At 36.4% G+C, this 17898-nt stretch overlaps 1 protein-coding gene and 1 long non-coding RNA gene across 3 annotated transcripts in view; one reads left to right on the forward strand and one right to left on the reverse strand.

Moving 5' to 3' along the window:
- The window catches only part of PDE3B (phosphodiesterase 3B), a 160166-nt gene that overhangs the window by 91399 nt on the left and 50869 nt on the right, over window positions 1-17898 (forward strand). Inside the window, exons 2-4 of one of the 2 annotated variants that reach the window (XM_036029067.1) lie at window positions 5438-5488; window positions 11969-12217; window positions 14580-14725. In XM_036029067.1, the coding sequence (XP_035884960.1) occupies window positions 5438-5488; window positions 11969-12217; window positions 14580-14725 (446 nt within the window). The remainder of the gene's footprint in view (window positions 1-5437; window positions 5489-11968; window positions 12218-14579; window positions 14726-17898) is intronic. The other variant, XM_028514287.2, reaches the window with a different exon arrangement.
- LOC118501302 lies at window positions 7435-8040 on the reverse strand. The gene is made up of 2 exons (XR_004903929.1): window positions 7620-8040; window positions 7435-7555 (listed from the first exon to the last, which is right to left on the reverse strand). It is a non-coding gene; the product is annotated as an uncharacterized LOC118501302 (long non-coding RNA).

Below are 17898 nucleotides of genomic sequence, written 5' to 3' on the forward strand. Positions count from 1 at the left end.
CTCAGCCTATCCTGACTTTCAGTTTCCCATGTCTATCATATTGTTTCCATCAGTGAACATCTAGAGATCAGGATTTTTTTAGTGGCGGGTCAGTTTGCACTGGTCAGCTGGAATTATTTTGATTCCTCTGTGAAACAAGGTGGCTGGATTGAGGGTGGAGATAGCCAACAAGAGGTCAGCCAATATCCTCCCTTTTGTTCTTGTCAGGGCAACACATAGTGGAGTGTGCACTGTGTTGGGCTGTCCCAGAGTAAACTTCTCAGCTTATTGTGCAAAGTCACAGGTGGCAGACTTGGTCCTTAGACAAATGTTCCATCACTAAGATAACATGTTCAGTATCTTTGAAAAGTAGGCTACTGACGTCTTAACATTTTCCAGATTTCAAGGGTAATGTCCTTGGTCCTGTTCCTTATTCATGCACAAGCAAGTCAAATGACTTTCTTAAGTCTGAGAGGTGAAGGCAGGGACTGCTAATAACCTTAATGTTTTAGAAGGCCTTTTGACATCCCCCAGTCCAAGTTAGAGGCATTTGATCTTTTCCTTTAAATGCCTCATATAATGGTTTTGCAATTAAGCCAAAATTTGGAATCCATATCCTACAAAAAAAACCAACCATTCCTAGAAATCCTCTTAACTGTCTGCAGGTAGTAGGCACTGCCACCCTAGCCAAGACTTCTTTCCTATGGGAGAGCAAGTTCCTTTGCCCCTGAAATAATTCAAATCCCAAGTACTTTACAGAAGGCCTGGGTATTTGAGATTTGTTCTGGGAGACTTTGTATCTCTGTTCAGCCAGGAAGTTTAGAGTAGTATTTAGAAGAGTGTTTAGTATTTAGAGGAGTATTTTTGTCTGAGGCCACCTTGCTGATGCTTGCAATGAAGACAGCATTTACCTAGTGCTCCACTGTCCATTTGAAGTTCCCTTAGATCTCTGGCTAAAAGCTTCTCTAAACAATGGGGAGTTTTAGAACTCCTAGGAAGAACAGTTCAATAATATATTAAATGTAATATCTCCTGTGATTCAGAGCTCAAGGGTATATATAAAAGAAGGTATCTTTTAAGTCCAGTACAGTAAGCCATCAAAATTTCCCACACTAGTCAGCAAAGTATAAACATTATGGACTACCACATGTCTTCCACTATTTGGTTGATGCCCTCAAGTCCTGGAAAAAGTGGTATTCCTCAGTACCTGACTTCCGTACTGTTATCAATAAAATGGTAGTACTATAAGGGGAATGAGTAAGCTGATGTTCTAGGAATGCCCTTGCTAATGGTTGGATACCCCTCCTTGCTTGTTAGTTTAGATGGTCGTGTTTTAGATGGAGAGGCGTTTGCTCCCACAGTTGTATTTGGATTGGGGTGGCTGTTTTAACCTTCATAATCTTGCCCTTTGCCCATACTTCCAGACTTATTCTTGTGGGATTTCTTTGGGTCACTCAGCCAGAATTTCTTTCTTGGCTGAAGCCAGCATGCTGCTTTTAAAGCACAAGCTTCTTCTAGAGGTACCTAATATCAGTCCAGCTGGGGGCAGAGGTGATCTTGGCATTTAGTTTAGTCAATAAATCCCATCCGAAAAGTTGGCACTTGGCATTCTGTCAGTACAAGAAGCTATTATGCTTAAGGCTTGTTTTTGCCATTTGGCAGTCTAATGGCTTCCATGGTGACTCTCCTGCCATTTTAGTCATGTGCCTTGTTTTAGAGGAGAGTTTATTTAACCTCATATTTAATACAAAATATATGGGCCCTGTGTCAATCAAAAAGTCAGTTAATTTCTTTCCCACCATCAGAGTAACATGGGCTTCCATGTGGGTAGTGCTGAAGGAGCCAATTGTGTTGATGCTCCTTGTTCCTCTTTGTCCTGTTCTTTGTTTAAACTTGGGCATTTTCTCTCCAGTGACCATCTTGCTTGCAGTAAGCACATTGTTTAGGATTTTGCTTTAGGGCAGGGAAGAACAGCCCTCTGTTCCCAGTGTCCTTACCTTGTTCATTTTTTTCTTAACACCCTCTGGGTTTCACAGCAGCAGTCAGCAAGTCAGCCTGTTGCTTCACTTTTGTTGTTCTTTTTCCCAGGCCTTGTCTCTGCTGTTGAACACCTTAAACACAGTCTCCACCACCACCTGTGACAGAGGCATTCCAAAGGATCTTAACCTTTTGAAGCTTTCTTCAGATATCAGGGGCACTCTGCCTCAAAATAGTCATGTTCACGACCTTTATCAGGGGCTTCTGGGTCCCGGTATTTTGGTGACAGGTTTCAAAAATACATTCTACTAAGTCCCTGGCTGCTGTGGTTCAATGGATTGAGTGCCAGTCTGTGAACCAAAAGGTTGCTAGTTTGATTCCTGGTCAGCCACATGTCTGGGTTGGGAGCCAGGTCCCCAGTTGTGGGGGGCATGCGAGAGGCAATCAAATGATGTTTCCCTTTCTCACACATCGAAATTTCTCTCCCTCTCTTTCTTCCTTCCCCTCTCTAAAAATAAATAAATAAAATCGCTACAAAAATGAATTCTAAGAATTCAGATGGGTTTTCATCTGGACACTGCTTTGGCTGCTGGACCTTTGTTTGGGCACTCCCTTCCTTAACTCAGCCAGAATGCAATTCCTGTAATGTTCAAGCTCAGGCTGATCCCCATCGTTTATGTTCCAATGTGGTTCAGCAGTAGGGACAGCAGTTGTGGCTTCAGCTCACACAGGGGCTTGGGGTATCTCATGGTGCAGGCGACTAGCTTCTTCCTTTGTCTTTTCTAAGATTGTTCTTTGGCAGTAAGCAGGGTGTTCAGTAGATGTTGAATATCTGCTCAAGTCAGGTAATGAGTCTCAAAAATGGAAGAAAAGAGAGTTTCTTTCTAGGATTGTCCCTATAGGCAGGCATACTGTTTTTCCAGTGAAAGAGGTTAGAAGTTGTGAAGGAAGTATACATCCTGACCATGCCTGCCTCTTGTCTGTTAGCATCCATTCCTCCGATTGCCCCGTGCCTCAATGGGAATTACTGGCACCACTCCTGTCTGGAGTGGACTCCTAACCAAATTGGGTATCCTGCTGGATGTGTGTGTGGTGGGAGAACCATTCCTGAGCCTGGCAGGGCACTTTCTGCAGCCAGATATAGTGGAGCAGGGGCTGCAGTGGTGTCATTGCCACATGACAGTGGAATGCCCACAGCTGGTGAAATATCAAGTTGGGGTAATAATAAGAAGTCACCTTCATTCTCCTGGGATTCTTGTAAGCCTTGTCTGGTTTCCCAGCCTGCTATATCATAATTTTGCTCTTCATTTGAATAGGTTTATTCTGATACAAAAGCATAAATGCTAGTACATAGGGGATTCCATCCGATTTTTCCTCTCTTTTACAGAATAACTCAAGTTGCACCATGGTACTGTAGTTTAAGTACCCAATTGCTAGCTAGTGTTCTACAGACTTTAGAGCATATTGTGGCCATGTCAGGTTACAGAGAATAAGCATTTTCTTTTATTGAGTGGTTCACAGCCAAACATGGCCCAGTTTTGTAAGATGCATACAGGTTGCTGCACTGAGGGACATAGTTAGCCATACAGTTCTCCAGGATCATCAGTAACAAACCAAGTAATTTTAAAGAGAAAAATCAACCTTTAGTTTTGCACTAGTTTAACTTTTGATGTTTTAAATTCACTTACTTGATTAGATTTCTTTCAGTCTTACTCAGTTTAACCACACAAAATTTCCTCTCAGGTTTTCACAAACCTACAACTTTTCTAATCCCTCTTGGTTTGTCTCTTCTCACTCATTCAGAACTAACCATCCTTGGTGTAGTACAAACGACTTTCCTCTAATTCCTTCAAAAATGTATTTCCATACCTTATACCTTCTTTTACACAGAAGGCAGCATACCAGCAATTTGCAGCATTCACTGTACCTGTTTTCAGTTCTTCATAATGCAGGGGATTTCAGACAAAGGCCTGTTGCTGTTTGGTAAATGTATTTTTGATTTTAGAGAAAGTGACTGCCAAGCAGGAATGAAATTTAGGGATTTTAGGTTATTGTAATCTTAATGTGTTTGCTTTTAGGAAGTTATCAACACCTTAAACTGCATTAATGTCTCTAGAATCTAGAATGTATGCTGGTTAAATCACAACCTGAAATAATTTATCAGAATAACACTTAAGGCCATATAAAATACTGCATAAATTTAAAGTCTACTAAACCATAGCCATTTTGGGGTACTGGTCCATGAGTTGTGTAAGTGGTTATACCATGTCTGGGTTTCTTTGGGAAACAATAGGTTCTCTTCATTGGTGAGAGATGACTTTCTACAAAAGTGTTGACAAAGAGATGGTGGTAATGATAACTGACAAATTTTGGGGTGATTGAGGGTCAGTATAGTAGAACAGAGCTCAGGCAAGCTACAGCCCACAAACCAAATTCTTCCAGCAGTCTGTTTTTTTTGTATAGTCCTAAAGCTGAGAACAGTTTTGCATTTGCAAGGGCTGTAAAACAAAAACAAACAAAACAAAAAAATATGCCAGAGACCTTATGTGGCTTGCAAAGCCTTAAATATTTATGATCTCTCCTTCACAAAAAAAGAAGTCTGCCAACTCCTGATAAAATACTGGACTGATGATGTAGTAGATAACACTTTAAGGTCTTTTGCAACCAAGGAGACTTAAGACCAAGTACAGGAAACAAGACAAATCAGTATGTGGAAAGTGTGTGATTATATCACATGTTAATTAGGTTTATGATAAATTATTTATGGAAAAGAAGACCCATTTTTAACTAAGTAAACTTAAAACACATTTAAGATTAATGACAGATTAATAGTTATAGCTTGCTAAATTAAAGCCAATTTTATCTCCTTGAGCATAGTGACTATTGGATGAAGAAGCAGCCAGAATGCCTGCTGGGAAAAGAGGGGCAGGAAAAAACTAGTCTGGGACTAAGAAGTTACCATTGTACAAAAAGACAACCAAGGAAACCACTAATTATCTGTATGTTAAAAAGGTTGTGTGTTGCTTTTTATGCTCCATTTCTTTGCATTGAATCTAACCACAATGACAAGCTTTTCATAGAAGTACCTTATTGGTAAGGAGATACTACTGCCATTAACACTGGTTTTAAAATAATAAGTGATGATCATTTGTAGTAAGGGGGAAGGCAGGCTATGTGATGATTTATAGTTTTTCTTGCATCTTTAGTGGCTGGATGTGATTTTTGATTCATATGTTCCTTTGTGTGACAGTAGATGTTTTGAAGGTTGCTATACCTTATTTTTGTGATTGTTCTGACTTTTGATTTCTCAATCACAGATTGTATAATTAATAAAATATTCTGTCTCGAGATAGTTTTTATTCTCACCTTCCCCATTTCTCTCTCAAATTTAACCTATTTGAAGTGTAATTCAGATGCTCCATTTTGTCTTACATATATTTGTTTATTCAGGTTTGTAACTAAGTGAAATTTTTTTTTCCAGATGATTCTTTGGGATTGGGACTTAAAGCAGTGGTATAAACCTCATTACCAGGTAAATATGTGATTATTACCAATAATATCTATAAGGAAACTTTTGACATTTAAAGTTACACTTACAAGGTTGCTATGACACAAGATTTTCTTTACCTGAACTAAAATAACCAGAACTTTCATTTAGGTAGGTTACATTTTAATTGTAAGGGAAAAATAAAAATGGTAAACCAAACATATATAGTTATTTTTAAATGTTTCTAATATAATCTGGACTCAGAATAAACTAATAATTATATATTAAGGATGAGATTTTCTTTTTTCCTGATTGCGGGCAGATGATCCACACAGGAAAAAATAGATTAAAGGCCGTATGTGGGAAAAGGCAAGGCAATTGGCAAAATATTTTATTGGGGAAGCAAAATATTTTTCCTTTTTGGTAAACTTTTTATTCAATTTATACATACAGAAAAGTACACAGCTTGATGACTTTTTAATTAAATATTCCATGTGACTAGTACCCATGTCAAGAGAGAACGCATTAGCAGCACCCATCCCAGAAGCCTCACTTATATACCTTCTAGTTATTTCCCCAAAGATAATCCCTATCCTGACTTTAAACAATTAGTTTTGCTTATTTGTGAAATATATACATATATAATCATTTAATATGTACTGTATGTAAAGATTTTGTTGATCACTTAAGTAATACATGTTTATGTCAGAAGAACTGAAAATAGAAGTATAGGAGAGTCAATTGTAAACATCAAGCAATAACTATGTTATGTTAACCTTTGATGCTTATATTTACCAGTCTTTTTCCATTGTATTGAAATGTGTTTGTATATTCTGTTCTACAAAAATGGTATTAGGTTTATTATGCTTTTTTGAAATCTCATGATTTATACACATAGATGAACATTAATAAATGTTAAATGTCATTTGTTTTTATAAAAACGTTAACCCCTGTTTATGAGAGTTACTATTAAGTACTTGTCCCAACATCAATTTTTGGAAAATTAATCTCCTTTTGAATGATTGATTTTTATTTTTAAAAAGTGTGAATGGCTGCCCTGGCTGGTGTAGCTCAGTGGATTGAGCACGGGCTGGGAACCAAAGTGTCCCAGGTTCGATTCCCAGCCAGGGTACATGCCTGGGTTGCAGGCCATAACCCCCAGGAACCGCACATTGATGTTTTTCTCTCTCTCTCTCTTTCTCCCTCCCTTCTCTCTCTAAAAAAAATAAATGAATAAAATCTTAAAAAAAAAAAAGTGTGAATGGAATAGTCACAACACCCTATAGGAATAAAATATCCCCTCGGATTTGCTGAGAAAATAACTGTTGTAGTCAGATGAAATCAAGAAGATCACATCTGACCTAAAAGATGCTGGTTTCTTGACCTACAAGAGTGGATTTCCTTATCAGTCATATGTCATAGCGAAGATCCTCAGTTTGTTAGAGTATCTAAATTATTGGTGAAATCTAAAGATAAATAAGGACCGGTGGTTCAGAGCATGGGCTTGTAGTCAGACTGATTTTGTGAGATCATGCCCCTCTGTCCCTTTTTTCTTCTTTTCCCATTCTTTATCTCTCTCTTCCTAATTCTTTTTAATAAATCCAAAGTGTAACGTTCATATATAAAAGTGCACAAGTCGTAAGTGCACAACTTGATGAATTTTCTCCAAGTGAATGCATACATGTGACCATCTTCTAGATGAAGGATTCAACACCTGAAAGTCCTCTTAGGTTTTTTTCTCAGTCATCTACTTCTCCCAAGTGTTACAGTGTTCCTGGTTTGTCATCACAACTTAGTTTTACCTGCCTTTGAATTTTACATAAGTGGAATCAATCATGAAACTTCTTCTGTTTTGCTTCTTTGAGAATTTTATCTGTGAGATTAATTCATATTATCGCACATAATACTGTGACCTTACACAATATGGTCCCTAACTTTTTTCTCTCTTCTACTTTTCTGACTTCATCTTGTAGTACTTTCTCCTTCATTTACTCTGCTCCAGTACAAGCCAGGCAGTCTTCTGCACCTAGATTTTCACACTTGCCAGTCTCTGCCTGGAATGCTCTGTTCTCACACCTGTGTCAGGTCTTAAACAAATTGCCACTTAATCCTCTAAAATTTCATTGCTCTCTATCATTTCCTCTTCCCTTTTCTTGCTTCATTCTTTCTCTTCTACCTGCTCAAAAACCCATGGTTCTCCATGTCCATACATCTTAGCTGGGAATCCAGTATTCTCAAAAATTTGGTTCCAGCATGTCCTCCAACCTTATTTTTTACTGTTTTTATTTTTAATATAGCCTGTATTTTTATAATTTTATGTTCTCTGCACCTTGCTATTTTATCACTTTTTACCTTTATCTATGCTCCTTCTTGAAAAATGAGCTCCCCAAATACATATTTGTTTAGTTTTATTGTAAAACATTATTTCCCCAATTTATAAATGAAATCCTTCCAAATGCCACCTCTTCCATAAAGTTTCTGTTAACCCTTCAGATTAAAGTTATTTCTATGTCCTTTGAACTCTAATGCTGTTATATCTATGTGTTTATATCATCATTTTTATAATAATAATAGTAATATTTATTGTACTTTTCCTATATGGAAAAGTACAAAAAAGTCTCTCTGTTAACTACAACTGTAAACTCTGAAAATAATTGTATGTGTGTAAATAATGTGAGGCAACCAAAGGAGAACTCTGAAAAATGTAAAGAGGAGGGTGGACTGGTCAGGGACCTCTATAATGGAGAAACCACATAGTGACAGGGTTTCCTACGACCCCTACCCAACAGCAAAAGGTGACTCCAGTCCTGACCCTCAACCTAGCAACAGAGTTTGATGTAGGTAGGCTCATTTCTTCCTTGAGACTGAATGAGAGTCTTGCCAACAATACCAAGTGAGTCTGGTGGCTCTGGCAAGAGGGACTTGATCAGGAACCCCCCTGACAATAAGTGGCCAAGGAAAATATAGTCATGCACCACTTGACACATTAGGCAAGTCTGTCATTGTGCAAACATTATTGAGTATACTTACACAGACTGTATATATAGTGCAGTCTGCTATACACGAGGCTATATGGTATAGCCATCGTTGTATATGTGGTGCTTCATTGATAAAAATGCTGTGATGAGGCATATGACTGTATTCTCATTCCCCACTGGGCATGCGGTCCCCTTCCCCTGCGAGAGGCATGGTTGGCCAGGGGACCTGGCACAAGGGATATTGCCACAACAAGTGCCAAGCCTAGGAAGTGTTCTTTGTCCCTGTGGCCTGGAGTCTCCCTTCTCCCATCTGAAGGTACTAGACAGCCAAACGCGAAAAAGTTCCATTTTCTCTCCTCCCATAACCACCCCAGACAGAGGCACCATTAGGGACCAGTGGGAAACTTAGTGGCACCAGGGGAAAAAAAAGAGTAGACCGAAATACCAGTGTGAATGGCCTGAAAATTAGGTTGTCTTCAGAACCACTGCCTAAAAAAGTAGACCAGGATCTGTGTGCAAAATCTAAACAAGATTATCTCCTAATATAAAAGAATTAAATAGGACCCAGTCGTCAAACAGTACATTAAGCATTATTAGCCAAAATGGTGATGATAAAATAAAAAAATCATGTGTCATACCAAGAACCGGGAAAATCATAACTTGAGTGAGAAAAGACAGTGCTTACCACCAAGATGAATCAGATTTGGAATTACCTGACAAGGAAATTTAAAGCAGCCATCATAAAAATGTTCTAACAAGCAATTACAATCTCTCTTGAAACAAACAAAACAGAAAAATGTCAGCAAAGAAGAAGTTATAAACTAGATACAAGTTATAAACTAGATACAAATGGAAATTTAAAACCTGCTGAACAGGCTCAACAGAGGACAGAATCCATAAGCTCGAAGACAGAACAACAGAATTTTCCCAATTTAAACAACATAGAGAAAAGAGATCCAGCATTTTCATCATCAGCATCTGAGAAGGGGAGGTGGGGAAGAGTGGATTTAAAGGAGTATTTGAAGAAATAATGGCTAAAAACTTCCCAAATTTTGCCAAATACATTGTTTTACAAACTCAAGAAGCAGGGTAAATACTAAATAGGATCAATCACAAAAACAAACAAGAAAGATCCAAGACACGTCATAATTAAACTTTTGAAACCAAAAGACAAAAATATTTTGAAAGCAGCCAGAGAGAAATCACACATTATCTGTAGGGGAACACCAGCTCAGATAACAGTACATGTCTCATTTGGGTGTAAGGAAAATAGATGCTATTATATATAATTTGTGGAACTATAGATTTGATAAACATGTGAGGACAGGTTTATAGTAATGATCCAATTTTTACATGTTAATTAACTTTGGCGTAGCAGTTCAAATTAGGGAAAGCCATTCATCAGAAGTATGCTTAATCATCTGTAGTGGTATATAGAGAGGTATTTGTTTATAAGACAGAAATAGCTGGGCTATGCCTCAGTAATGGGGAATGTTTTAAAATAAAAATTAATACAAAATAATGCTTCACAAGTAAAAGAAAAATAATTCCACAAAGAGCAAATATGTTACTTAGCTAATTATTGGTCAAACTTTCATAACAATTTCTCTCTTCTAAAATATGTTGAGGCTACTTAAACAGTTTCATGGTTTGAACAATTAAAATTTAAAAAATTGAAAGAAAAACCCAACAAAAACCAGTTTCGTGGTGAAATCATTAAATATCTTTAATAGTTATGAATTCCAAATACACTCAAATGCAAGTTCAAGGTACAATAAAACAAACAAAAGTAACATTTAATCACTGTTCTGATTATCAGTGTACTTATTTCCATGGATAATTGAATTGAAAAAAAGTAAAAATCATATACGTATACATTAATGAAATATGTTTTAAAGTTTAAAAATATATTTTCTACCCATTTTTAGGGCCCAACCTGATGCTGTCCTTTCCATGAATTTTCTGTAAACCATTCACTTCAAAGTTATCACTATCTCCTTTGAACTGTGATACCATTTTTCTGAATATTTATCTCTTTATTTTCTATTACATTGATTTAAAAATGTGTACAATTACTTCATGTGCTTTGCATGTATGTTAACAGATTTAATTCTCACATCAGCCCTTAATGAGGTAGATGCTATTATCTCCCTTTTACAGTTAAGAAACTAAAAACCTCAGATGTTACATGACTTGCTCAAAGTCACAGTTAGGTTGAAGTCTAGATTTCAAACTCATCTTTGCAACAAAGCTTTGCCACTGTGCAACACTGCCTCTCTTAAATAAGGTAAATGAAAGAAATGCTATATATGTGTAAAAGAAATTTTGACAAAAAAGGAAGGAAATCATCAATAAATAGAATGTTCAAATTACAGATTTTGAAATTAACACAAACTTAGTTTTATGCTACTTATGAAGTTATGAATTCTGTTTTATGCTACTTATAAAGTAATGAATACTGTTAAATGAGATATGCATGAAAAATATAGAAAATTTAAAATTTACATTATCTCCTATATACTTCAAAATCCAAATTTGACACTTGATCTTACCCAAAAGGCCCTGAAGCGATCAACATCCAAATTTTTAAAGTTAGAATTATACCATTTGTCAGGTCATTTATTGTGGGGTGGCTCTGCCCGCAGGGCCCCTCCAGCCAGCACAGATGAGAATAAGTCTATCAAGATATGATCTGCTTGGGGAGGAAAGGTGGCCATCTCTCAAAGGAGAAGGGCCAGGAGCCTGTTCCTCAGTGGGCTTTTATTGGGTTCAGTTTACACAAGAATTCAGGTAAAGCTCATTAATCATTGCCAGGAAGTAAGGATCAAACAATAACAAAGAAGTCTGAGGGCCTATTTTGAGTCAGGGTCAGATAGCTAAAGAGATGCAAAACTTTGAGGAACAAACTTACTTCTTGTCTGGACCCTTATCATTTGATTGAGAGCATTCTAAACAAAGCATGTTTCACAGCATTTTACATATTCTTTCTTAGGCCTGATTCCCCAGGAACCCACCCTTTCCAGCACAGGGCTGCACCACCCTCTGTCATTGTTTCAGGCTTAGGTGGAGCAAGGGAAGTAAGGCAACCAAGAGATTAGGAGATTTTTCTCGCAGACAATGAGGACTCAAGCTTGGTCAAAGCTGAGGGGCGAGGGTCCATCACCCCCTTTTGCTGTAGCCCCCCAAGTCCTTCCTTGGGGGCCTCTCACATGATCGTGCCTGTCTTAGGTCGTTCCCCTGTTGGGGAATCTTATCCGTCATTGGCTAACTGACCGAGCGTTGAGGGCCAGTTATGAATTAAGTAAAAGGAGCAGAAGTGGCGCTCCTGCCAGGGAGATAAGCTTTTGTCTCCTTGGTGGCTTATGGTCCAAGGTCGCTCCCTCAGCCTTAGTCTTGGCGGGGGTTACAGCTTCTGAAACCAGGCAGGGCAGTTGGCAATAATTTATGACATCTACAAATTAATGACTATTAATATTTAATAGAATTATCTTAAATGTTGAACTTTCTGTGTAATAAATGTATAATTTTACTTTTATTTATGTTCTAGAATTCTGGAGGTGGAAGTGGAGTTGATCTTTCAGTGCTAAATGAGGCTCGCAATATGGTGTCAGACCTTCTGACTGATCCAACCCTCCCCCCACAAGTCATTTCTTCCCTGCAGAGTATCAGCAGTTTGATGGGTGCTTTCTCAGGTTCCTGCAGGCCAAAGATTAACCCTCTCACACCATTTCCTGGATTTTACCCCTGTTCTGAAATAGAAGACCCAGCTGACAGAGGAGATCGAAAACTTCACAAGGTCAAAATACAGTAATTACCCAGCGCTATTTATCACATTTGATTATATTTTGAAATTGTTCTTTAAAATCTTAGGTAAACTACAATTTCTTTGTCACACATCAGCTTCTTTTCCAGTATAATGAGTTCTGGGGCTTTAGAGGTAGTCATCTCAAGTAATATGAAACAAGTATTCAGTTTTTATCCTAAATAACATTGCAGTTGTAACTGCATCAGTAACAACTATTTATTGTTGTTTTTGTTTTTGTGTTTTAAGTAGTAGAGCAACAAGCAAATTTAATTCTGGGCTTGTATAACTAGTAGTCAAATCATATCAGTAATCTATTTATTCTTTACAATCCAGGAATAGTTCTTGTTGAGCCAAATAATGATTATAATGTTCATTTTATGCATTACATAGCATTTTGTATTTTAAATTGATTTCCATGTTTTTAAAACTCTTCCTGGCCCCCTCCTCTTTACCTACTAGAGATTGTTATACCCCAATAGGCATTGATTTCTCTATCATCAGAAATGGGATTAATTTAAATGTCAATGCTTCAAAATATGATTTCCTTTAGAAAATAATACTGTTGTAAATAGGCATACATTATGCACGTCCAGAGTGCTTTTATTTATTTTATTTGACTATCAATATCTTTACCAATTACTAAAATGATAAAACTAAAAATATAAACATTTTGGAGATTATTCTAGTTCAACTACTTTGTTTTACAGGTAAAGAAACTAACCAAGAGAAGATAAAATTCAAATCAGTTTATTTTGTTTTTGTACAATAGTGTATAGAGCATAGAAAAAGTCAAATACAGTTTTTTGCCTAAACATGATAGTTTTTTTAAAATTGGGATTGGAGGGATTTTGATTATCAGTTCATTTCATTTTGTTCTTAGCATTAGGGGATAGAAATGTTGGAAAACTAAGCAAGCCTGATTAGGGCAGAAATTTGATAATTACTGATCACAGATGTGAATCATAAGTAGTTATGTGGTGCCTTTATTTTTAAAAAGTATATATGGTATCACCTGCAGTAGTCAAAATCCAATTAACAATGATACTTAGAGGTTAATCATAAGCATCAAAAAGAAATAGCAAGAGATTCATCAATAAAATAGCTAATATATTTTTTAGTTTTCACTTGACTTATTGCTCTTCCTTCATATTTTCCATTGACATTTGATGTTTACAATAGTAATTTTTAAAAAAAGTTCTTAAAAATCTTGTTTGTAAAAATCATATTGATAGTATTATTATTTTTACTATGTTTACTCAGTAAAGTGTACTGGTACATTTTGGAAACATTTAAGCAATAATATTAAACAGGATGCCTAAGTGCGTAATTTCTTGAACATTCTAGTTAATCAGGCTTATTTTGGGTACTGGAATCTACTGGTAAAAGTCAGAGAAGAACCAAGAAGTAACCCTTATTTCTTTTCATAGTATTCTTTAAACTTCCTTGAATTTTATATCTAATTTGTCTCTGCTTTTGGAAAACAATGTAAGAAGGCTAATATCACTTCAGAAAAGAACAGCAGCATTTATGAAAAAAATAATTAGTAAGGAAAGGGGAGTTAGAATAGATAATTTAATGTGAATGTCAAATACTATGTTAAGAAACAAGAGAGATTATATGGATCTAAATTACAGCTACAAAGGATTATGTTACATGAAGAGCTTTTTCACTCTAACCATGAGCCTTTACTAAATCAACATCCTTGGGAAACTTTAAATATAAAAGATGTCTATCTCTCAGAGATAGTTTCAGTGTCTGCTGATAGGGGAAATTCGTAAGAAGCAGAAACTTTTCTGTACGTGTCAGCAAGACACCTGCTCACAGTGGTAAAAAAACAGTATTTTCAAAAATCAGGGTAAGATTTTATTAATGCTAAGGGTGTTCTGGATTTAATTTAATCATTAATTCAAAAAGCAGCTCAGAGTCCTGCAGTTTCTCCAGATTAACCTTGGTGGATGTTATTAGCATAGTATTGAAAATATACAGGTTTAGGAGACAAGGCTGATAGCCCCTGAGCCTAATCTTGTCCTCTTAAGTTGCTTTTTAGGATAAATCGTTCATATCTACTTTTTAAATGATCAATTATTTATTTCTCATGATACTAGGAATAAAATGTGCAAAAGGAAAAATAGAGAAATAAATTGTAGGGAGCTCAAAAATCATTTTTTCGTAGGACAAAGATAACAGTATAGTATGTGAAATTTGGAGTAAAATTGACATAGTTTCAGAATAAAACATCTGTAGATGCTTCCCCTGAAGATGTTAAAAATGCTTTGTATTTTAATGTGCCATCTTTAATAATACATAGGCAGCATATTATAGGGTGACAATTTTAACCACTGTCACATTTCAACAGGGACTGAACAGCAGGAACAGTTTGCCAACTCCGCAGCTGAGGAGGAGCTCAGGAACTTCAAGTCTGCCACCTATTGAAACTTCTGCTTCACGGTGGGAACGCAGTAATGGCAAAAGGCCTCACCAAGAATTTGGCATTTCAAGGTACAATCCTGAGAGCCTATTAAAGAAACTTGAATTTGATACATTGACTTTGTTTCTGTGAAAAAAGTTTGATATAGCTCCGAAAGTAGAAACAAACAATTGAAGTATTTTAGGTATAGGACAGCATAAGTAGTAATATGACATAATAGTGAAAGTGATTCTTAAAAAGAAGCTTACATGTCTTACCAGAAACTTAGGTAAACTGCATACAAAGCATGCTGGAGCCTTAAAGGAAGCTACGATCCATTTAGACAGGGTACTGAGAAAACTTATAAATTGGTAGAGGGGCCACTACACAAGCAGTGGCCAAGTCACATGCATAACACCCAAGGTAGGTCAACAGTTACTGCACTGTGAGAGGAGGAGCACTTTCTTAGGGCTCATCTCAGATGTTAAATATCTTTGAAAGGCATCAGTAACAACCAAAAGAAGCTGGTAAAATGCAGGAGCTGAAATCTGCAAGTACCAATGTCTATTTACCCCGGTAACAAAAGATTCAGTGCTTTGTCTTAAAACTCAGAAAGATAGTTATCTCCTGTATGAGTTATAAGCCTCTGTTTAGTCAATTATCTAAGAATATTAATGAAATTGAAATTAGTATAAATTTCCTATTAAACCAATGTTATTACTGAGCATATTTTACTTTTAGCTTGACCTGTGTAGCTTACAGACTTCAAACACTAGGTGGCAGGATTGGATAATAGCTATTTGTTAAAATCTGTTAATGCTTGTATGTGAAATATTATTAGATAACTATAATTTTCCAGATTCTTTTTTGATTTATTAATTTGATCTTATACAGTACATTCAAATAGATGGACTCCTTCCTTATTAAAAATTGTGTGAAATGATATAAAATACAGGAATGAAGTAGGAAAAATACAGTTAGGAAAATGAGCTTTGCTCCAAAGGTTTCTCAGAGCCTAAACATGATAGGTTTTTTAAAATTGGGAACAAGATATGGGGAGTGAATGATATTAGAAACTGAAAGTATGGCATATTTCTTAACCATTGGAAATATCATCTTGAGAATGTTGGGTTTAAGAAAGAAGGATGAAAATGGTTCAGTTTTTTTTACTCCTTCTATCATACTGATAACAGCACTACATTTGCAATTAAAGAATTATTGATATTAAAGTAGAAACATGGTCCAAAGAAAACTAATCTTTAACTCTGAGAAGTGTTCATATAAAGGTATATGTGGGCAGATTTGATGTACTGACTTAACTCTCATAAAGGTTTAGAAATTTGGAGAGAAAGTAATTGGTGGTATTATGTAACCACCAATCTACTCAATGTACTTTAAAGATATTAGGCTAAAAGTAATTTTTCTAGTGTGCTGAAACTGGACCTTATCAGTAACAAATTTGTAAGTGCACTTTGAACATAGGTAACATAGGAATAAGTGAAGCATGTACAATCCTTAAATCGTTTGAAATTCAAGTCTCTAGATCAGTGCTGTCCAACAGAAATTTTTGAAGTATTTTATATCGTTACTGTCCAGTATGGTAGTATCTAGCTATTTGATTACTTGAAATGTGTTCTGGTATGACTAATAAATTAAATTTAAAATTAATTAAAGAGCCGTATGTGACTACTGTGTAGCAACCATATTTGACAGCACAGCTATATACCTTTAATGTATGAGGATGTTTGGTTTGACACAAAAGTAATAGATTTGTGACTGGGGAATCATGAGACATTCATTTGACTTCAGTAGAGGGCCCTAGAATGGGATGGTATAGCCTACATTTTCCAGTTTTGATTTGAATGCAGCTTTAGATTCTGATCATAGCATCTCTGACTGATCTTAAATAGCCTTGAGTATGCTTTAAACATTGTTGCAATACTGAACTTGTCATTTCCTAAAACTGTCTCAAACCAAATATCTCATCCCTCCAGCATCTTTTTGGTTACTATTATTCTGGCCTTATTTCCTGGTACAATGCTACCCTCTAGTGGTTTCTTTCAAAGTTGATTTATCTAGAAAACTGTTCTTTGAATCTTTTTTAAAATACATTTTTTAATAGAGAACACATGCTATATATTCTTTTTTAAGATTTTATTTATTTATTTTTAGAGAGGGAAGGGAGGGAGAAAGAGAGAGAGAGAAACATCAATGTGTGGTTGCTGGGGGCCATGTCCTGCAACCCAGGCATGTACCCTGACAGGGAATCAGACCTGCAACATTTTGGTTTGCAGCCCGAGCTCAATCCACTGAGCTATGCCAGCCAGGGCTAAAATACATTTCTATTGACTATGCTATTACAGTTATCCCACTTTTCTCCCCTTTATTCCTCTCTTCCCTTTACCCCCTTCCCACCAGCATTCTTCCCCTGCCCTCCTTAGTTCATGTCCGTGGGTCATACAAAAAAGTTCTTTGGCTTCTCCATTCCCTATAATATTCTTAACCTCCCCCTGTCTATTTTCTACCTACGATTTATGCTTCTTATTCCCTGTACCTTTTGCCCCAATCTTCCCCTTCTCCCATACCCTGCTAATAATCCTCCCTGTAATCTGTTTCTACGATTCTGTTCCGGTTCTAGTTGTTTGCTTAGGTTTTTTGTTTGTTTTTTTAGGTTGTTGATAGTTGTGCATTTGTCATTTTACAGTTCATATTTTTGATTATCTTTTTCTTAGATAAGTCTCTTTGACATTTCATGTAATAAGGGCTTGGTGATGGTGAACTCCTTTAACTGACCTTATCAGGGAAGCATTTTATCTGCCCTTCTATTCTTTTTTTAAAAATATATTTTATTGATTATGCTATTGCGATTGTCCTTCCCCCCTTCACTCCCCTCCACTCTGCACACCCTCTCCCACCCACATTCCCGCCCTTTAGTTCATGTCCATGTGTCGTAAGTTCTTTAACTTCTACTTTTCCCATGATATTCTTGCCCTCCCCCTGTGTATTTTCTACTTACCATCTATGCTACTTATTCTCCATACCTTTCCCTCCCTCTCTCCTCCTCCTACTCCCCTGTTGCTAACCCTCCATTTAATTTCTATTTCTGTGGTTCTGTTCCTGTTCTAGTTGTTTGCTTAGTTTCTTTTGGTTTTGTTTTAGGTGTGGTGGTTAATAATTGTCAGTTTGCTGTCATTTTACTATATATATATTTTTATGTTCTTTTCCTTAGATAAGTCCCTTTAACATTTCATAAAATAAGGGCTTG

Source organism: Phyllostomus discolor, chromosome 6 (genome assembly GCF_004126475.2).
Source record: "Phyllostomus discolor isolate MPI-MPIP mPhyDis1 chromosome 6, mPhyDis1.pri.v3, whole genome shotgun sequence".
Lineage (NCBI taxonomy): Eukaryota > Metazoa > Chordata > Mammalia > Chiroptera > Phyllostomidae > Phyllostomus > Phyllostomus discolor.